Source organism: Cottoperca gobio, chromosome 6 (assembly GCF_900634415.1).
Source record: "Cottoperca gobio chromosome 6, fCotGob3.1, whole genome shotgun sequence".
In the NCBI taxonomy this organism is placed as follows: domain Eukaryota; kingdom Metazoa; phylum Chordata; class Actinopteri; order Perciformes; family Bovichtidae; genus Cottoperca; species Cottoperca gobio.
In genome coordinates, this window is record NC_041360.1 from 9,111,222 (window position 1) to 9,134,068 (window position 22,847).

The following is a 22,847-nucleotide window of genomic DNA, read 5'->3' on the forward strand; positions in this document are numbered from 1 at the left end:
ACTCTCAGAAATAAAGACAAATCTGTGGCAAGAAGGAAAATTAATATGCAAACACAGCTGAGAGAAACTTCACCTGTCCAGTTAATGATCAGACTTAAGTGAGAGAATAAATTCCATTGTTCTGTGGTCGTAACCCTACAGTTGAGTCTGGACATTTTAATGACCTTCCACTTTATTATTTTCTCCGTTAGCCTGCGGTGATATGCAGCAAACACTTGTAAGGTTGAACAAGTTCCTACTTGTGTGCTGCCAACATTTACTAACCACCCCAAAAGCTTAGGTGAGGAAAAAATCCTATGTTTCAAATAAGCCAATCAATATAGCGCAGACAGATTGCAACCTCAGTGAGCTTAAGTGGGCGTCTCGCTGTGTTTTATCAAGGCAGCTTAATTTCCGTCAGCTTAATATCCTGGGAAATGTATGGAAATTGAACTGTGAGGGAGAACAAAGACAAGTGAAACGATGTGGTAAAAACCCGTCTCATCGTACAGTAGGGGCACACAGTCCCCCACTAGCAGGGGCGCACAAACACACACACTTGCATCACACACACATACCAGGGGTAGCCTGTCAGAGTGTATAGATACGCGTATCCATCAGCTAGGTGGCCGAGTTCACTTTTTAGTGTTAAATAATTCTCATTCATTATTTACCCAAATGATTGTGAGCTGTTGACTATTGTATATGTTCCGATGCATATGCTTGACTACCGGTAGTTAATTAGCTTAGCTGCTACATGTCTCCTGCTCTGTGGAGACACATGCAAAAGCTGCCCAGAGGCAAATTATAAATGAGAAAACAGGTTATTAGGATTCTGTCATGCATACTAAGGTGTTATGACTGTCATACCAAGTAGTGAATATAGGGTACAGTAATTATCATTTTAGGTGGCTTTCTTTTATATGCTGATAATAGCCTTTAATTTTAGCATCTACTGTCAACAACAAGGGGATGGCACAGGCCCCGAGTGGTCACAAGCTGGAAAATAAAAACGCAACCAGAAAGTCAGCAAAAAAAGTCCCAACGTGCCACAGCAACCACCCAGTCAGGCTGAACCTAATGAAAGCTCATCTGCATTAGTAATAATCCAAGGCTTGGGGGGAAAAGAGCGCTGTTCCAGGTGCTGGTAAGGAATGTAAAACAACGGCCTTCTACACTCGCCCCCCACCTCCATCCCTCTTCCCCATTCTCCTTCCCGTTCAAGATACTTTCTCGAACATCTTCACGTAAACAACACCTGCACTATTAACACCGCCGCTGCCACTAAGCGAATCTGCCTTTCCGTTCTTTTCTAATCCATCTTTCCTCTGTGGCAACCTGATCCTGGCGTTTACCTACTTTTCTCTCCCTCTCTGGCACACACACACACACACACACACACACACACACACACACACACACACACACACACACACACACACACACGCTTCACAGAACAGTAACTAATAGCAACCTCATTCATTAAAACACCCCTTGATGTTTCGCACGGAGGCAGGGTAAATGTGCTGGAACGCCTGCTCTGTCTGTCTGGTTGTGCAACAGATAGAGAGACAGATAGACAGGTTGGGCGGGGGCTCGTCTTACACTCAGCCCGAGCAGTGACTGCACCACCCCTGATGGAGACGGATACATATTTCATCAGTTATTAAAGCTTTCGACATACAGCCCAGTGGTGCCAGAGATGTTACTGTAGCATCAGCTGCACCCATCTTTACTGCCAACATGTATAAAAAGATACAGGCTCTAAAAGTAGAAAGTGCAAAGAGTTCCATAATTTGAGCTTTTTGTGAAGTTTCCATCCGGATACATTAAGATCTCTTCTGCCAGAGGCCTTTTGCTTCGCACTGATAAGCAGTGAGAGTACTGGCCACTTCAGATCACTGGTGACATCAACAAGTCCTTTCCTCCCTCTCAGATACTCATTTTCCTTTCGCCCACAATGTCTAATCGGCTAATTCCTCAGGCTATACTACTGTAGAGTATGTACCATATATGTTTCTCATGTGAGTCTGTGATGTGTGCAGGTACAAGTTGGCAGGTGCTGACATGAGTGCAGTATGTGCAATACAGCTTCAGGCTTCCAGGTTGTTAATATAAAGATGTTTAATTACTGGAGGAAATTGCTCTGTCTCTTTCTTTCTTCCTCTGTCTTGTGGCAATTAAGCAAGCCTCTGTAAAACTGCCACTGCGAGAAAGCGTTTCTGTATGTGTACAGAAAAAGAAAAAGCAAGAAAAGGACCATGGAAATGAAGGGAAAAATTGTTTACAGATGTTCTGAAACGGCCACACTTGAAGGTAGGTGAGAAGAGAGGGGCTAGGCACGATAATGAATTATCTAAATGCGGGGATAATGGCACACACTTTCAAACAGTCTCTCCGGGAAGACGCTTGAGAAAGAAGTTTAAGCTCTGACTAATTTCTCACCTCTGCACACCTTGGATAGTCGCTGCGTGAATTGGGTGTGATTGTCGGATTGTCGGTTTACTAAAGTTACAGAAATTGCCAGACGACCTCCCCCCAAATTCCAACATTGGAAAGCTGTGTGGGGAGCGGCATTCAGATGCTGTTTGACTACTTCCATTGAGTGGACCTCAATGATCTGCATACTGACCTCTTAAGTGTATGTCTAGTGTCAGTGATGAGGAGTATTTTGAGTATAATATTGGCTTGGGCTAAGGTTTCCAATTTGGGAACCCCAGATCAGTTGGTTGCAATGGACCAGACCCCAGCTTCAGTTCCATGAAGGCCGCTACTGAATATACAAAAAGGCATGGAAACAGAGCAGTCATTTAGAGACACCAGAATCCCATCCCTATATGACAAGGCCTTTGGACAATCCAGCAGACAGTCACGTAGAGTGAGAAAGTGTCTCTTCCTACCATCCCTGCCTTCTGTCTGCACACTACACCTCCCTTTCTCTACCAGCAGGCACCACAAGACCGGCTCCAGCCGGCTGCATTGCCTCAGGAACCTTATCATAAACCTAAATAATCTTGTTGCATTCCACCCATCTCATGGCCTTTACCTGATGAGATAAATAGGACAAACATGCCCACCTGGGACAAGACAATAATCCCTTTATCTAGCAAAGGGTAAGCTTGACTAGCTGGCTTACCTGTTACGTCATTAGCTATAGGCAAGAGGGAAGAAGGGTAGCAGCAGAGGAGAGGAGAGAAGGATATAAACAGTAGGACAAGGAGTAGGTCAGTATTGTATGTAATAAAGGACATACTCCACACAACAATTAGAACACAGATGGCTTAAGGTTATAATACATTTAAACGATAGTAGGAAGACTGTATTCAGGTTGAGTGGCACCGAGTGCAGAAGTGCAACAGACAGGCCCATTTGTTAAGGATAGATGAGATCAGCTGTATTCTTTAAGCACTGAAGCGAACAAAGTTGAAACTCTAAGCACCCTGAGAGCTGTTCTTGCAAATAGCACATCACTTGTTTACCTTGAATTCTGGCATTTTATTTGCATGAGTCAACCTTGTGGAAAATCCACAAGTCATTTGCAAGACTCTTACAACACACGCTATCTATGGCATTTAAGTGTGTGAGGGATATGAAGTTCCCACCAGATGAATGTACGCAAAAGCGTGTGATAATGGCTTTGTATGTATAATGTCTGCAATGGGCTTAAAACTACTCTCTCTTTATTCTCAGCTGTATGAAAAGAGTGAAAAAAGGAGAACAATATCTTCACGATTCCTGCTTACTGGCAAATCCCACCTGTATGTAATCTCTAGCCAATAAAGGTAACGTCTGCAAAATACAAACAGAAACTATCCCGCAATCATCTCTACTGAAATCATCAAAGATGGTTTGATGTTCTCCTCTAAGCTTTTGAACTCACCATGAACTCTACCCGCAGCCGAAGTTTGTTTGCTGCCCAAACGGCATGCGATACAGAGACACCCGTAGTGCTCATCTCCCATGAGCTCACTCTTTGAATTGAATTGTAAGACTTGCCTCATTCCTCACAATGAAACCTGGTAAAGCAAAGACACTCTTGCTGCTTTAATACTGTACGTGCATGACATTGTGCAGTACAGAAAAGCCTGTGACACACACACACACCACTCCCAATGCCTCAAACTAGGGTCACCAAGTCCCTGGTTTTGGTTTTGGTGGCTGCCGGGTAATTTTCTGGTCAATGTCAGCCTTTCTTTCCCCTCCTCTGCTGCCAAGAGGAAATGACGGGATGATCTCTCCACTCTCCTCCACTCGTCACTCCCCGAGAAAATAAACAAGAACATTTATGGCCTGCTTGTTGACCTACAGCCCAGGAGCAAAAACAACAGGCTACTAGTGGTGTTTACTTCAGGATGAGCTACTTAAACTGATATAACAGCACTGCCCTGTTGACATGTACAATCCAATTCCCATACAGGGATCTTAATATATTGTAGGTTTAGCAGACAGTTGGGGAGAAGTGTTTATAAAGTACAGTTCAATAAACTCTTTAGCTCAAATAAAGTAAAACACCTGTCAGCTGTGATAAAAGTATTGCCACCTTCCTGTTTTAACAGAAACAATGGTCTTCAGTGTAGCACATTTAAAAAGCCAGTGATAAACTGTAAAGATAACAAAACCCAACTCTGAATGGGGACCACAAACTACTCTCAACATAATCTACGTTCTGCGCAGTTGCAGAGCCACCACCTGGCATGTGTATATGTATGTGGGTGTGTGTGTGTGTTTACATGTGTGGTACCACGGCTCACACACACCTGTTCTTCCCTTAGCCCAGGCCCCCGGCACCAGGCCTGAGCCCCAAACAAAGCTTCTCTCTGTAAGGACATGGACACTGTTTGATTCCTCTCACAGTTCCCCCAACGCTGCCGCCGCTGAAACCTAAACACACTGTTTGCAATGGGCGAAAAAAGATTGTTTAAGAAGTACCGGGAGAAGAAAGAAAAGGCCTTCCCGAAGACTCATCTGGTTCTAATGCAGGGCCCGCTGGTGTGGATTACAGGCACATATTACAGGAGAACTCAGGCTGACCCCTCATCTCTATCCTGGGGGAAATGGGAGCCAGCTATGGTGATGGGGGGCTGAGGGTCCGGGGGCCTGGGGAGCAGAGGGGTGAATAGAAGCCTATGGGCAGGCTGCCACCCCACATGATTGGTGCCCTTTTTCAATGAGGGAGTTTCTCTGAGATTTTTTCAAAAACCTTCTGTTGAAAAACAGGAAAAAACACTTTCTTCCCCTGAACCTCTCAATAACAGTAAAAAAAATGTACTTCTTCAAATATTTCTTGCGGTCTGTCTCGTCTTTACCAGTTTCAGCAAGTTTTGGAAGAATTAAACAGGCCTTTGATTCTCTTCAAAGTAACACTACAACATGTTTTATCAAATTAAACACAATAAGCAGCTGTCTACTCAGCAAACCTTCGAGTTTTACTATTCTATCCCACACTGGAAGGGTAGGTAACTACAAGGGTAAACAAGCTAACAGGAAGGGCAGAATCGGAGGGAAGAGAGAGAGAACTTCAGCAGCAGCTCATAAGGCTGGCATCACATCTGGGTGTTTGGCCAAATAATCAGCTCAACTGGAAAAACATTCCTATTAAAGCTGGGATAAATCAAACAAGATGCAGAAAACACAATGATCGTCCAAACAGACCGAACAGGGACAAACAGAGGGACACGTCTCTTTTTCTTTGTGCCATATCCTCTTTGCATCTGCAATGTTACATAAATTGCCTAAATTAAGTCTTTCATATCCATTTCATAACAAAATAATAATCATGTCAAAGCTGCAGCTCTTACCTGTAGTATCTGGACTGTAGATAAGTAGAGCAGACTGCTTTTGACACATGGCTGGCTGAGCCAAAGTCAATGACTTTGACCCGGTAGGGCTGTCGAGACGGGTCCACGAGCATGATGTTCTCTGGCTTTAGGTCAGCATGGATCAGCCCCAGGCTCTTCAGTTTCATTAGCGCTGTGGCCACCTGCTGTAGCACGGGTCTGATGTATTTGAGCGGCAGAGGGCTGAACTTGTTCTGCTTGAGGAAGTCGTACAGGTTCTGCTCCAGCATCTCAAATACCAGGCACGTGTGGTTCTTGTGCTGGAAGCACTCGTAGGCCCTCACAAAGTTGTAGTCATCTGCATTCTCTGTGCTGAGACGCGCCAAGATGCTGACCTCGATCTGACCCTGCCGTGCATACGACGGGTGGTTTTTCAAGATCTTTATCGCCACAATCTCGTTGGTGCCCCTCTTCCAGCACTTAACCACCTGTCCAAAGGTTCCTCGCCCCAAGAACTCCAGCACTTCGTAGGTGTTGGTCATGGAGCAAAGCACCTCATGTTGAACCAGCTGGTAGTCCCCCTCGCTATTGGAGCCGATGTTCTTGGACGTTGCGGTGGAGGTGGCTGTGGCCACCGTGGCTCCACTGACTGCTCCGTTCTGGATCATCGATAGGCCGTGCTCCTCAATGATATGCACGCTGCTGTTGCTGTCAAGCTCTTCACTTTTGCGTTTAAGCCCGCATCGCTGGTAGGTGTCAAGGAGACTGACCGTGCTGCGGCGTGTCAGGTTGTGAACACCAACTCCGCCACCCAAGCCACTGCCGCCGCCACCTCCACCACCACTGCTGTTGCTGCTGCTGCCTCCACCCCCGCTGCCCAGCAGAGACCCCACGGCCCCCGAAGTGCTGCTGGCTGAGGCAACCACAATGTGGCCCGCGCTGGCTGGGAAGATGAGTGCCTGCTCGTAGGGCAGGGTGGAGCTGACAACCTGCAGGGAACTGTTAATGCCGAGGATTCCACTGGCGGCCGACAAGTTCTTGCTGCTGTTGTGGCTGTAGACTTTGCTGTGTGTGCCGTACCCTGTCATATCCCAGTTACAACTCTGCTCCACCTTCAGTTTCTTCACGCTAAAGAAGGCACTTGATTGGAGAGTGTGAGGGGAGAACACTTGCACTTGCGAGGCCATACCTGTGACAAGAGGGGGGTACAGGGGAGGAGCAAAAAGGACAGGGGAGGGTGAAAGTGAGAGGTTAGGAAATTGAGAGTGTCTGAAACACGAGTGGTAGTCAGTAGCTTTAAATAAAGACAGCTTGGCTCAGAGCAGGTCATTAAAACACTAAGCATAAATGTTCATATGTTCATAAACTCTTTAAAATCACAGTTAAGTAACAAGCATTAAATGACCTTCAACAGGTCACCAAGCATGTGTTGCTTTGGCATTAAATTGTTTCTATGTATCATGTAGGATTTTTTTATTCAGATAATGCGTCATTAAAAACTGTTGGGATTTTTTTTTTTTTATACAATGTTTTTTTTTAGATTGTTATATAACATAGATAAAAGCTTGAATGTTAAGCAGAAAGATAAGCAGGTTTAGATGTGCTTATGCAAACCACTGGTTCATGCTGAGGAAATGCCATTCCCCCATCTGCAGCAAAGTAAATAGGCTGAGTGAATACTAAAAGAATACCCTTTCATGGGACACTCCACAGAGACAGCAGAGCAACACAAAACTGTACACAAAAACAGGCCCAGAAAAAGGTCTCAAGGAATGATTGCAGTTCCCTTCCCCACTACAGCCCTTGCATTTATTGGTACACAATTACTCACTTTAGGAAAGGTGGAGGAAGACATTTGGTTTAAGTAACTATGAGAACAGGAGAGGGGCAATGAACTCCCTCTCAGCTACAGATCCTGAAGACAACAAAACAAAAGCAAAACTGCAGCGAGGCTGCGCTCTGAACTCTTGAGAACAAGCTGCCTCAGAATAAGCAAAAGCTTCTCCAAGCAAACAACTGCCCAAAAATAGTCCCTTTCTTTATATCTCGCTTTGCAAACAAGCTTGTTTGTAACATTGAAATGATTATTACAGCACAAGGAAGATTATACGAGACTTGTAGTAATGCTATGTTTAAACAGTTTCCAGTAAATCCAAAATGAGTTTACTGCTAACAAACTAAGAGCTTCCACCTGGCCGTGCCAATGCCGACGCAATTAGGCCTTGCTGTTGATCAACTGATGCAGGAATCAAAGAACGCTATGGTCGCTGGTCGCAGCCCGCACACAAACACTAACAAAATCCTTGCAGCTTTTAAACTTAGCTTGCTTATTTTGTGTGTTTAATAGACATCTTGAAAGCTGGGAAGTTTTGTTCTGGTCAAAGATAATTAGAAGAGCATTCCCTTCAAAGATGGGAGGACTTCCATGATTGTGGGCTCTCTTCTGCGGACAGAAATTGTCATTATTAGCCCTTTGAGTGGTGATGATGATTAATTCAGTAGTACGTTGGCAGCCCTCCACTTTACTTTGCCTCATTTGTTGTTGTTTTTAACTCTCTTAACCTCTCTTCCTCCTCCTTTTTTAGAGTTTCTTGCTTGGACTTACTAGTTATCGGCGTGGTCATCAGGTTTTAGCCCTAATGCTGCAGGATTGCAGCTACAGGGCACATTAGAGTGCTCACTGTAAGCTCGGTAGGGTGTCGTACAGTAGCTGATGTAGAATAGCACCTCCCTGTTTCCTGACATATTAACTTCTCAAGCCTCAAGCATGATAACTGCACATATGTGCTCTAAACAATTATTACGATTTTTTTGTTTGTTGTTAAGTGCCCACGCCACTTCATGACCAGTGCTATAGTCCAGAGAGGTAATGAAGATCGTCCGCTAGGCTATTAGGGGCAAGGCTCTCTGCTAATCACATAAGCCCTGAAGGCCAGATGTCACTCCTTGGATTACCAATTGCTGTGCCTGGACTTTACGCTAAAAATAATTTGAATGATGGGATGGCGTCACAGAGCAGCAGCAACAGTGTGTGACTGAGAGCATGACAGGATAATCACAGACTGATGGACACAAAGATGGATGAACAGACACAGAGCTGGCTTGTTCCTCTTATGGAAAATTCCAGCATTACATATCTGTCAGTATGATTTTGGATAGCTCAGGGTTTTACAAGTCCAGATCGAGGCTAGCTGCTCTTTGCATTAGCATCACATGAATTCCTCCTCAACCCTGATCTTAGTCACTCATTGACTCTCTGTCAGTTTTAACACTGTGGTCAAAGAGTTCACTTGACATTGCCTACGCGGTGCAATGAACTGAAGGCCACACATATTCCCTTAAACTGGGGAAGTCTTCTAAAATACAGCTGACAAAAATATTTATAAATGAATAGGACATTCTTGAAAATCAGCGTTGACTTGTTGAAATTCTGCATAGCTGGTTTTTGCCGCAAAACTTAAATATGTACAAACAACACCGCAGTTTAGAATCCTGTGCGGAACGCAGATAAGTAATTAAATGCACCAAAAGTAAGAGGTCAAATGGTTGGAATGTTATCTCATGACAACATACACAGGCAACAATGTGACCAATTATACTTCTTTGGGAAAGCGGCTCCAGTCTTCATTAATCACTCTTCATACAAACTGAAGTTCAAACATATTTATGATCTAGAATCTGAACAGCCAAACCCTCTATACCGTTGTCAGAAACAACACAGACTTTCCCTTGAAAATGTCCTCTTGAAGTTTATTTGAATTTCTGAACCCAATGCCAAGCGCAAACTGTTAAGGTCCATTGTTGTGCATTTACAATGTTGGAATGCCTTCAGTAGCCAAAGCTTTCCATTTAACATACCTAAAGGAACCCTGTGTGTCCCACGTAGTGCAATTAAGCATACCAGAGAGGCATTTTCCACTGTTTAGAGGCAGCATGTTGAAATGGTAGGAGTCAATGTTTTTAGAGAGATTACTTCTCAGCCAGGGCTTTGTTAATCTTCTTTTTGGGAGGATCAGGGCCGTTTTGCATGCCATGCGAGGGCGAGAGATGGACTGAAAGGGAGGGAAGGATAGCGGGGCCTTGAGTGGCCCTCACATTCTCGCCGGTGACCTGCTTCTGTTTACGCTCTTTTATTAAACCCGTCATTTATACTGACAACATGACAGAGAGCATTGATGAGGACGCCTTTAGACACCACCAAACCTGCCAAATAGTCCTTTGTAGTTACAAATAGTATTTTAATACAAAACCAGCTTATCATTCTCGTCCATGACTGTCAGCAAAGCTCTGGCTTTACACAAATCTTAATTTTATACGATTTAAGTCTAGAGAAAAAAATTAATGTAACAGATTATTTTCATTATATATTAATCTGCCGATTATTTTCTAGGCTAATCGATTAATCATTTGGTCTATAAATTGTCAGAAAATATTGAAAAATGTCCTTCCCAGTTTATCGAAGTCCAAGGTGATGCCTTCAAATGTCTTGTTTTGCAATATATGCATTTAAATATTATATAAAACGGAGAAAAGCAGGAAATATTTATACATGCAATGCTGAAAACAGCTTTTTCTGCCATTTTTACACAAAAAAATGATGTCAATGATTAATTGTTTATCAAAATAGTTGCCGATTATTTCACTGTCGATCGACTAATCATTGCAGCTCTAATAAAATCAGGCTTTTAAGTTTAAATAGATACCCCAGCCATTACCAAGGAGACTATCCAGAGATAGTAGTCAGGTCTGTCTGGTCGATGTTCCCTGGCCTGGATATATTTGGACTACGTCCTGAGGCCTAATGGCTACCGACACCGACGGAGACGCTCTGATGACCCTGTCTCTTTACTGGACATCCCAGTATCTGCAGGACTGAAGGGTGAGGGGCAAATAGCTGGCTAATGAAATGACTTTTGACTGTCTAGACAAAGCATTATCTCACCCTTCGCTGCTGTTTGCATGTTACTTGCCGCACCTCCATCCCTTTTCTGAAAACAATGAAGATGGAAGACCAACGAAAGTAGCAGCAGCTTCAATTCCCCCTCTTATAAATTCTCAAAGGAAAGGAGTGACTTGAAAAAGCTGTCTAGCTCTCTGTCATGGTAAAAGAGTAAAAGTAGAGCCTGATTTTCTTTTTAAATACATGAATTATCATGTAAGAAAGAACAGACTCACATAATGATGCCATTTTCAAATGAATTTATTCTTTATTTATGCAGGGGGGGACTTATGATGTATAATTACCTTATTTAACATTGTTTGATTGTTTGTTTTCCACTAAAAATTATATTTGTTATGTAATAAAGATGTTAGTTTCTTAACAAATGTAAGGTAAATGAATTACAGGGTTAGGGTTAGGGTTAGGGTTACTGCCATTTTAAGAATTTTAAGCATATTTTGTGATGCATTTTCATTTAATTTCATATTGTCCCATTCCTAGTTGAGGGCCATAGCCTATCAATTACATCTATTTTGTCAGTGAGCCCCTGAACTCTGTATGGAAGCATCTGTATCTGTTTCGTTTATTCAGCTTGTCTTTTAATTTTTCACCCATCTGCATCTACATGGCCAACAGCACCACTGGTGAAAAACCTGTAGCGGGACAGTGACTTTGGGGTTAAACACAACAGGGAACGCACCACTGAAGAGGAACATATTGTCCACACAGAGCAGCCTATCCTCGAGTTCTACCCTCAGTAGGGGAGCTGGAGCTTGACACTGCATAGTCTCTCTCTCTCGCTCTCTCTCTCTCACCCTCATCCACTATTGACCACCCTGTCTGCCTTTTTAGCTCTCTCATCTCTGCTTATTTATAGAATAATGCATCAGACGAGCTCATGGGGAGATACTGTCATGCAGGCTGCTGCTCCATCAGCCTTTATGCTTATCCTAACCACAGTATTTGACCAGTTGGAATTGGCTCGCCGTGTCTCTCATACAAACGCACAAAAGAGGACAAATATCCATCTAACATATTGACAGCGTAAGAGGAAAATGTAAATGTTGTTTGACAGGCGCTACAGGACTTCTCAACTCGTAAATCAGCAACATGCCTGCTGTAAATGTGACACTCCCTCAACTCTCCCCTTCCTGGAAGCAAACAGCAAAAGATACAACATGTTGTGTTAGCTGCGAGATAACGTGTTCGGTCAGCACTAGTTCAAATGCAAATGCATAGATACGTAAACAGGAACAGACCTATACTAACAGGCGCATAAAGACACATACATTCACATCACTGTGTGGAGTGGTTTTTTTACAAAAAAAAAAACAACTAAGCAATGATAACTTGCCTAGTAAAAGTTCAAATATTAACACTTGTAATCTAAAGCAAAGCTGCAAAACCTTGCCCCCCTGGGTAACTGTCAGTAGATAAGGAGGCTTCCATTAACATTGTAAGTGTGGTCGTAAAACGGCTGGTGTGAGAAAAACATTTGCCTTGTTTATACTGCCAGGTCAGCCTAACTAGGCTCTGAACCAAGGCACAGGGTGGAGGAGAGGAGCGAGAGATGAGGAGGAGCGCAAGGGGGAGGAGGAAGGGGTGGCAGAGTGGCACTGCTTGAGCTGGATTTCTTATTAATCAAATCACGAGTGTAGCAAGTGTACAAAGCACAGCACCCAACTTCCTCCCCACCGAGAGAGAGAGAGAGAGAGAGAGAGAGAGAGAGAGAGAGAGAGAGAGAGAGAGAGAGAGAGAGAGAGAGAGAGAGAGAGAGAGAGAGAGAAAAGAGAAAGAAAGAGAAAGAAAGAAAGAAAGAAGGAAAGAAAGAAAGAAAGAAAGAGGCCTTGCAATAAATGTCCTTGCTGCAGCAGAAGTAAAAGAGTGAATGTGAGACAGAAAAACTATTTGTTCTATGTGTGCAAGGCCTCGTGTGTGGCAGCATAAAGTGAGAAAAAAACGTGTGCAACTATAAACCAATGGCACCTGTTAACTCATGGCTCGACTGCACTACTATTAACATCCACTGCATGCATCATGCTGTGCTGCATTTGACTACAGTTGCAAACACAGTGCTGGGCCATGCAGGGACACACACCTGATAAGCAGCCGTTCTCCAGAATGCTTATCATGTAGACACAGTGAGAAACGCCCCACTACACCGTACTTCCTCTTATGTCATTAGGATCAACAATGACAGCTGGACACAATGTACTATAATGAGATCAACATATGAGAACTGCAGGCAAGAAAACAGTAACCCAACACAGACAACAATGGGGGAGGACACACAGATGAGTACAATGTGGGAAGACAACATTGTACAATGGCAAATTGATTTGAGAGCGGCCGAAGCAGTATGGATTTTGTTGTGTGCCCACTGTGTTCTGCTATAATCTACAGACAAAGTATGAGGCTTTTAGTATGAATGTGAATGGCGGCCTTGTTTTGCTGCCCTTGCAACGTACAACAACCTGAGGTTTTGAAAGGATGGCGCTTCAGTAAGTGAAGGACAAAAGCTGGTGATATGCAAACAGAAAATGAAATACAATGAGGCTGACGTTCACACAGGGACACACATGCCTGCGTACACAAACACAAGGAGCCGTGTTCATGTTAGCTACAGGAGTAGAATGAGGTTTTTAAAAGAGGAGCCTTTCCGAGACGGAGACCTTAATTTTATTTCTAAAGGGTCTAACCTATTCCTGGACACGCAAATATAATTATATTCTCAGACAAAGAACGACGATAGAAAATGTTGGAGGAAAAAAACATTATCCACTGCGATTTTCGTTTGTGTGATCCCTACTTATTTAGGCATGGGTTGCCTAATATATTCCGAACAGGTATTCACTTTGTGAGGTTCCGATTTGTATTAACCCGACTAACATGATTATCAAATCCAAAGAATTGGATGAGTTAATAGTCTTCACTCTTTTTTGGAGCGTTGTTTGCGGTTGATAAACTATTGATTTGAAGTGCAAAGTAAAAAAAATCAAACAGCTGGAGAGTAAAAAACTGAAGACGATGACTGACACAGTCGCAGGGAAAGATGTCGGTTTGAGGGAGCGCTGCACGGCATCATTGCCTCCACCCAGCCACCCTGCTTTGTTCCATGGAACAGACTACTAAGAATTAGTTTTGGGTGTGTTCTTCACCTCAGGGGTCAAAGTCTGCTCCTGCATTAACATCCAACAGAGACAGCTGCAATAATGCCCGTCTTGTTGTTTGATGCACCCAACACTGCACACAACTCTCTCTGCGTGTGTGCACAATGTGTGTGTGCATGTGTCAGGATAGGCGTGTACCCACAGACTTGCATTTCTGCATTTCTGAGACTCCACATGTGTTGGTGCTATCTTAGGACTTCCTTAACTATTTGTCAAAGCTTTAAAATCTTAGTTGTGTAGTAACAACATGCATGAAACCACCACCCCAAAACACACACACACACACACACACACACACACACACACACACACACACACACACACACACACACACACACACACACACACACACACACACACACACATATACACACACCACAAGGGATTAATCTGAGGCCCCACACCTTGGAAACCCTGCGATGAACCCCGACAACAGAGGAACCAGTCCAACCGGACCAGGCACCTGGGGACCAATCACAAGCAGGCAGCGCCACCACTTCCTGAATTTCCAAAACACAGCTGTATTCAAACAGCAGAGGGTTGAGTTGCTAGGAGAAGATATTGGTGACTAAAAATGCTTTGCAGATTATTATCTTTTCTTTCTTTTGTTTGTTTTATGCATAGCTGGTCAAGAAAAAACTACCAATGCCTGGCTGTTACATGCAGCTCTCAGTTACTTGAACATTTGGAGTAACTTTACGTAAGATATCCTAAAACCGATAAATGAGGATATGTTGAGTCAATGTGTTTGATAATGATTGGTGCTGTTGCAATGAAGCCCTTTTTACTGCCTCAAATACGGCAGACAGAGGAAGAAACAGGCAATTTATACCACATCACAGCTCTTTATAACCCCCACATACGGTTGGCCTCCTGCTTTCCTGTCTCCCCCACTATGCTCCACCTACCATTGCTATCAAATACAAACCGGAGATGGTGCACATGCCTCCCCAGGCGACAAGAGTGTGTGGTATTTCAGCGGAGTGTGTGAAGCTGCTGCTTTGTGCCTATTAAGGCCATAGATCAGACTAATTTAGACTACAGAAGCCTTTTTCTCCCTCTTAAAATGCCTCAACATGCACCCCTGCCTTCATACTGCAGGTGACTCATCCATACACATGCTTGATAAACTGTTTTAATCTCCTAATCTCTCTTCATCGTCTTCTTTTTAACCCTCCTTTATGTAGCTTTATTCTATCTTTGACAACGTAAGGAGGCCCACCATGCTATATATTCAAACAGCTTTTTAAAAGATTATGGCAGCACACATAAACACATGCTCACACATCAATTTAGCAAAGCATATGTGTCCTTAATCCAAGTGACAGTGTGTCGTAAACATGGCTGTATTGAGTCTTTTTGGGGGGTAATAAATATGGCTAGCCAACGTAGCCCTCTGCGTCTGATTCAGCGTGAAAATCATGGCTTTAGCCGATTATATTTACAGTGTCCTCGCAGTTGAAAATAGCAGCCAAAGCCAGGCAAGAAATGGCTATTCTGACCATCAGTTTAACACCCCCACACTGAGTCTATGAAGAGCACACGTTCAAATTGGCTTGTATAAAAGGTAAACATCTTCAAATGGAGAAGAAAAGATGTTTGGTTTTACAATTAAAACCATAATGACAAACTTTGTTTACTTAATTACATGAAACGAGACCCATCTAGTGTAAGATTTTGGCAGTTTGGGTTTGTTCCCGTGTTGTGAGCTGTTTCTAAACTCCCAGCTGAGTAGTAGCTGCGAGGGATTTCAACAGATGGAAAAGATGACCTGTGGGAAGCCAGTAAATAATGATTCACCAAGATGCTTTACTGTGAATAAACATGGGAATGCTAGTAAGTGTGTTAGCCTAGCTGGGGTATTTTTTGTCCAGGCTATTGAAATGTTGAAAGGATCTGAATGAGGTTCATGTTACTGAGATGGATCCTCCTTAACGCAGCATTAAGTGGCATCCATCTCAGTAACATGAACGTGTCTAAATGTTGAATGCTTACGAATGCAGAACTCCTCCTCACAAATAAAAAATGTGCCAGGCCTGGACCGCTCTGGATCAGTAAAGGAAAGAGAACATGTTTGCAAGGCTAAATGTCAACTTTTGGCCTTTTTCTGGGCCAGCTTCTCTAAAAGTGATGGAGGGGTGGGAGCATGTTTGCGTGTGTTAGCAGCTGCTGGGCTCCGTCAGGGGAGCTGAGGAGACAGGCACCTCGCCTGACGGTGCTGATCCCAGATGTAAGGAAGAGACAGGTTTAAGGAGACGAGGGTTGAGATCTAAGACCCCCAACACCGCCGCCACCACCGAAATCCCTCTTAGACCACTGACCCCCACACCTCCTAACCAACTGCCAACCCCTCCCAAACTCCCCTGACCTCTGGCACTGCCCCTGAGGCCCATGGGCCCCCACAAGGGGGTATTCATCTCTCCACCCAAGCTCCACTGCCTCCCTCCCTCCATTTTTTTCGACCTTACTTTTCAATCTCTTTCACTCTCTGTCTCTCTGCCATTCTCCCTCTCACTCTCTCAGGCTGAATCGAGGGGTCAGTTCAAAAGGCTGCCAGGCAGAGCTGCTGGACAGCCATGATGGTGCCTGAAGCTTTGAAGTGAGGAGTACATCTAAAAGGTGTGCAGCGTGTCTTAAAGCTGCAGCACACTTGGGCACAGAAACATAAACAGGTTTTGCTCTTCCTGAATTCTGTTTAGTTAATGAATGCATACTTAAAGTTTATAATGATAGGCCACACTTACACGGGGAGTGTATGAGGAACATTGTTAGTTATGCATGTCACTATTGTTTCTGTGTTGTGAGCACTAGAGTTCTTCAAAGCTAAGCAAAGAGTGCATGCACACTATAAATCTACTGACATAAAATAGCTGGTAAAGCTTTCAGAATAAATAATAGGAATAACAAAGGCATAACCATTTATTCAAACCTTTCTGAAGAATATGGCTTCTTTATTTTTATAAAAAGGTTCAAACTGCCTACCATAATCATTCACTTAAGCTGTAACTGAATGTTACTAAATGTCTTCAGAGCTGTGAGGAGATATTTTTTACAGTTAGGACATTTAGCGTTTCCTCATGTCAGTGCTGGAGTGGTATTAGAGCCGCCACACGATATTCTAATTGAATCAATGACTTTTTTTTATCTCTCACTCTACATTATCCCTTAAAAGCTCATAAAAGCTTGGTTTCCAGCCTTCAGTGGGTATTGAAGAAATAATTTTCTCCCAATATGTGAATATCAAATACATATAGAGACTACATTTTATGAGTTTAATTCTTAAAACCTCTGAGAGATTTCCATCAGTACGTGTTGTCACTTCCATCTCCTGATCCTTTTGATGTGTAACTTGTTAGTTTACTGTGTAGTAAAAACTGACTTTACACAGGGAATACAGGATTCCTAAGAAAGCTGAACCAAATTAAGAAAAAAGACATCACTTGAGAGGGAGGGGCGCCTTTTTTTTAACAGCGACCGCCACTTTTTATTTGCATTTCTGGCTAGCATGGTGTTCTAGAAAAATGAGAATAACAAAGCATGTAGAGAAAACAAAATGATAAGATTGAGTAAGAGTGGAGGAATGACATGTGAGAAAGATCATGAGAGCAAAAGGAAAGGGCTAAAGCTGCTCATTTTCATGCCTGTTGACTCTTTTGACTTCCCCGGTCCTAGTCTATCGCCATCTCCTTTCTCTGTTCTGTGCCGTACGCCTCCTGGCTCTGGACAGAAATGGGCTTGAGCGCTTGTCTGAGCTTTGAAGTCCTTTGGTTATCAGCCAAGCGTAGCGCTGTACCTGCAGCCATCTGTGAAGGGGCCGCCAGCAGCCACCCATCGCTTCACTTCCCTTCCATGACCGAGAGGGGCCGGAGCCAGGAGTGGTGATGGGGCTGGCAGCGGCACTTAGACCACATTGGCTGGACATGGCAGAGCCCGTAGCTGGGTCTATGTCAATGCAAACGAGAGCATGCACCCTAAAAACGCCAACATCAGTGCCCTATTCTTTCTGCACAAGTCGATCCTTTGCTGCTCATTTCAATATCTGTCTGTAAACACACCCCCTCTCGCACTCCATCCTCAACCTCCCGCCCCGTCTCCTTCACTCTGAAGAAGAGGAAGTGTGGAGGTTATGAAAGGCTTGATTAAAACCTGCAGAACCATTTTTCACTCCGCGCTTCGTGTAATATGGAGAGAGACGGTTAGGATCTTTTGTTTAAATGAAGTGGCTCTGAGCGTGATGGTTGCCCTCACCATTAATCTGTAGCATCTGTAATTGTACATCTGTTGTCTTTGCACCACATTCAGAGCTTTGTTCAACTTTGTTTTAACCAGCTTTGCATGTGCATGTTCAATGTGACGTGTCAAGTTGAAAGGCCAAATTAGCCAGCAGTGGCAGTTCTATTCCAGAGAGTGCGATGTCACATAGACTGGTATGGGGGGGGGCATTATCATAAACAATAGGATTAAGACCTGGGACAGTGTGCTCCACAAACAAGCTGGTGGTTTGGTGTGGGGGGTTAGTGATGGCAATAAGACAAGCCAGGGGGGACTGAGTGAGGCGGGAAGCGGTGGGGGAGTCTGAGGGCTTTTTGAGTGGGGGTCATGATTAGGGAGAACAAAAAAGCTACAGTAGTTAGACCTCTCACACACACACAGACATACATGGGGGCTTCCAATCTGGCCAGCAGGCTGTCGCTGAAGTATCACATGGGCACCATGTGTGCTGGCCAATGGCCTCTCGGCTTATCAACAAACAGAGCGGGATGGAAGGACAGATAACAGATAGATGTGGGGGTGGGGGGTGTAAATTGGAAGGGTCATTGTCGAATGATGATTGAAAAGTGAGCATGCGCTATATGGCATGCAAGTAAAATGCAGATCATGCTCGTGCTGCACTGTGCATTATTATTCACTTGAATATACTGTATATTAAAAGAAAAACGATTTGACACCTTCAGCATATAAAGTGCCCTTTATACTCAAGGAATCGCAGTGTAATTATTACTTAGCATGCCCCAGTTAACAAAAGGCCTCATTCACCCTGTGCTGTGTTGAGAAGCAGTAAAATGTGAACCTTTGTTTGAACCGTGGCTCTCATAGCAGATCAAAGCAATGGATGTGTCATAAGGTGCAGAGACTCTCAGCACTTTTTTTTAAACAGATGCTGCTCTCATCCTTGCTGTAGAGCTGTTATTACTCTACTTTTAGCAAGAGGATGCTATCTAGATTTAAGAGGGACATTCATCTATTTTCGTCTCCCGGCGCGATCCTCAGATACAAGGAGTGGACATTTTTTTTAGTTAATGTGCCACCCGGGTTTCCAAAATCCTACAAATCCATTTAGAGAACAAATTACACATTCAGCAGTCAAATGATTAAAATACGGTGGGTTGTGAGTGTTTACGTTGTTAATTCCAGCAATCAAGAGCACAATGATGTATTTACACCATCACGTTTAAAATGCGATATCACATATTTGTGGAGCTGCAACGGTCAGTCGGATAATCGATTAGTGGATCGACAGAAACTATTTTGATAATCAATTAATTGTTTTTTTCATGCAAAAATGGCGGTTTCCTGTTGTTCTCTGTTTTGTATCATAAACTAAAAATCTTAACACCATTAATCGATTAATCTAGATTAGCAGATTAATCAATTATTAAAAAAAAGAATCATCAGTTGCAGCCCTACCTATTTGCAGCTTAAATCCATATAGACTTTTATACTACAGGCCAGAAAGTAGAGCAAGATGCCTGCTACACTAGTTTAATCCTTAACAGAGCCTGGAGTCATTACACTGCTAGTCAGAGCCAGAGGCAGCTGTTCCACACAAGCTGACACCATACACAGTGTGAAACAACAGTGCAGGGGGAAAAAAGGGCCTTCACACATGCATGACAACCAACACGGAAATGCCTTGTGTAAGCAGTCGACAGAGTTGAGGCTCCATCACAGCCAGCCTCCCCCTTCCCCTTCGATAAAAAACAACTAATGTCAGCAATTGATGTGGTCTCCCGCTTCAAGGACCTCGGAGCACGGCTTTCAGAGTCGTTTCCGAGAGAGGTCTGAAACATATGGCAGAAGCACTAAAACAGGAGGCTTACTGACTGAAGAGAAAATGAGAATTGCAAAGTCCCCTTGCATCTCAATTGAATTTCTTCCGAGCTAAAAAAAAAAAAAAGAATGAAAGAAAAAGAGCAAGAAGAGTGATGTGCTGGAGTACTGGAGGCAGTTTTACTCCAGAGAAATTTGCTGAAAGGAGTATATGAAAAGTTGAGCCTGTTGAAATAGCCAGAAGTATTCTGCTCATATTCAAGGCTGGGCCTCCTGTGTCAGACTAGCCTTTACTAACCTGTCATTTCACTTCAGTCTGACTCCCCCCCCCTTCCCACCCATCATCTGTTTCCAAAAGCCTCAGATCACACCTGTGAACTATTTCAGCACATCAGAGAGCTCATATATTCCCTCGTCTTCATCTGAGAGCTACACACACACACCTCATCGCGCACAAAACTCACATTCTATTTCCCTCCAAAGCCTCAGCTTCTTCTACTAAATGCTCCAACAAATCAATAGCACAAAGAATCCCCAAACTCTGGATTTCTCTTTCCTTTTCAGATTCAGGAAGCTTTGAATAATGCAAAAGCGATACTTGTAAAGACAGCTTATCCATTTTCATAACCCTTTCGGAGCAAACCGCCTTCCAAACAACAAGTCATGAGGTGACGCGTCAGGTCAACAAACAGATCAAACCGGCCGCTGAGTGACAGTGAAAAACAAGAGATAAACATTCCCAATGGTACCCAGATTTGAGTGATGAATGCTCTTTCCTGTGAGCTATTTAACCATCACCCCTCCAACTGTTTAGCTATCCTCCCTCCTCTCTCTCCGTTGTGGACAGTGAAGAGCTAAACACACCACCCTGCTTGTCATGGACAGTCAGGAAGAGAGCCCCTCCTCGGTTCCCCTGACTCTGGCACGGGGCGCGGCCCCCCAAAGGCCCCCAGGGTTCTTCCTGCAATTCTAATCAAAGTTTAAAGTGCTGCAACCTTGGAGTCTAAGTCTGTGTCGTGGCCTGTGAGGAAGATATCAATCAAGCGGGTCCAAACAAGCTTGAGGGGAAGCAGGAGGGAGAGTTGAGGACAGTTTCTGAGAAAGTCTGTCCGTCTGTCTGTCTGTCCGTCTGTCCGTCTGTCCGCAGAGGAGTAACTTCCCCTCAAATGAGGTTCAGGGTGCATTCCCCATACCAGGAAAACCACGATAATTCAAAGTCGCATTAACACATAATGTCCGTGTGGATGGATGGATACAACATTAATCTGCCTGTGATGCTGCAGTGCCTGTCCACACTATCATCATCATCAGCCTCTGAGTCATACTCTGTCAGTTTTTCCAGGTGTGAATGAATGAATCTTCTCTGGAATAGCACCGGTTGACCTGTGAGAGGCAAATGAAGTTGCCTCCCTGCCTGGTGCCCAGCTCTGCAGCTGTCTAATCCTCTTGCACGCCTGCCCTACAAATGGGTGACAGCACATGTGTGTGGACGCAGATAGAGACAGATGCACACATGCAGGCATGAGCACACCACAATACCAATATCTAGCCAGGGAAGAGGGCAGGCAGGCAGGGTTTGGCGGTGTGTGAATATTAGCTTTTCCACAGCTGGGGGCTGCTGGACCTGCTCTGTTCATCCGACATCCATCAAGGTGTCAGTTTGGGTTATGAGACCAGGCTCCCAGGGTGATCACACCACTGCCCTGCCTGCCAGCAGGCCCGCCTGATGGCCTTCTGTCTGGGCCAGGAAGGACCAAAGGCAAACATGAAGAAAAAAACGAAGAAAAAAAGCACAACCAACAGGAACACAGACACACAAATGACCACTTTGAGCTTCATAAACATTCCTGAAAATCTCCACCATGTTTAAAAAATAAATAATTCCTAATAATGTCAAATCAAGTTAAGCAAACAAATGTCTCCTGTAAAGCGTTTTTCGTCAACAAGCTAAACTTTTAACTATCAAAGGAAGTAGTTAATCAGATAGATTTAAGTTATTTGCTGCCCTGTAGTCGAGGGTGAGTAATCACCATAATAGCTGGTCTCAGCCCCCAAACCTATTTTCCAACGGAGACTTTGGTCATTTCCATGACTGCTCTACATAACAGGCCTCTCCAACACCGAGGAGGACAGGCAAGGTAATTAATTCCCCCTGCCGCCTCTTTCTCTTCCCTTCTCCTTCTCTGCATGGCGAGGGGGAAAGCCGGGGAATGTAATTTACACTAATTACCTTTTTGCATAGGAGTCTCATTTCAACTTTCCTTTTCATGTTGAAACGCCTGTCGTCTCGGGCTATGCCTGTAAGCTTCAACACCCCTAATGAAAAATTACCACAATATTCCTATAGTGACATCACATCACATAAGTGAGGAGTTTGTAGCAACGTAACTGTTATTCATCACACTGTATCTTCTATAGCATCCTATTAAATAACCTACATATTCCTATTAGTGCCCTCTTTTGCTTGTGATAATTCTGTAATACCACTTTAAAATGTGTAGTATTACTTTTCAATAGTTATTTTTCTCAATGGTAGTTTTTAATAGAAGAGAAGGGCTTCCCTTTAACACCAGCAGAGGGACTATAGTACACAAGAAGATAGCAAACATGAGGCTGCTCAAAAATAAATATTGGAAACATCAAGGGTCATCATTTGCTTTGTGCTACTATTCAGTTTGCATAAGCTTCTGATCAGCATGTAAACCTCTGGTTCCTTTAGAAATGCTATTAGAGGCGATCTGTCTTATTGTATGACAGAAAAGCATCTCTACAGGCTACAGTAAGTATACTTCTGAATGATACATCACTACAGCGGAATTAAAGCAACATCTAATATGAAATTACAATCCCATTATACTAATGCCCCTGTTTCATCATACTATTTCATCTATTGGTATTATTTGTGTAGTTGCATTTGTACCATCCACAGAC

At 43.7% G+C, this 22,847-nt stretch overlaps 1 protein-coding gene across 4 annotated transcripts in view; it reads right to left on the reverse strand.

Moving 5' to 3' along the window:
- The window catches only part of hipk2 (homeodomain interacting protein kinase 2), a 72,952-nt gene that overhangs the window by 48,960 nt on the left and 1,145 nt on the right, over positions 1–22,847 (reverse strand). For all 4 annotated transcript variants that reach the window (XM_029432880.1, XM_029432878.1, XM_029432879.1 and 1 more), the window contains exon 2: positions 5,778–6,945. In XM_029432880.1, the coding sequence (XP_029288740.1) occupies positions 5,778–6,945 (1,168 nt within the window). The remainder of the gene's footprint in view (positions 1–5,777; positions 6,946–22,847) is intronic.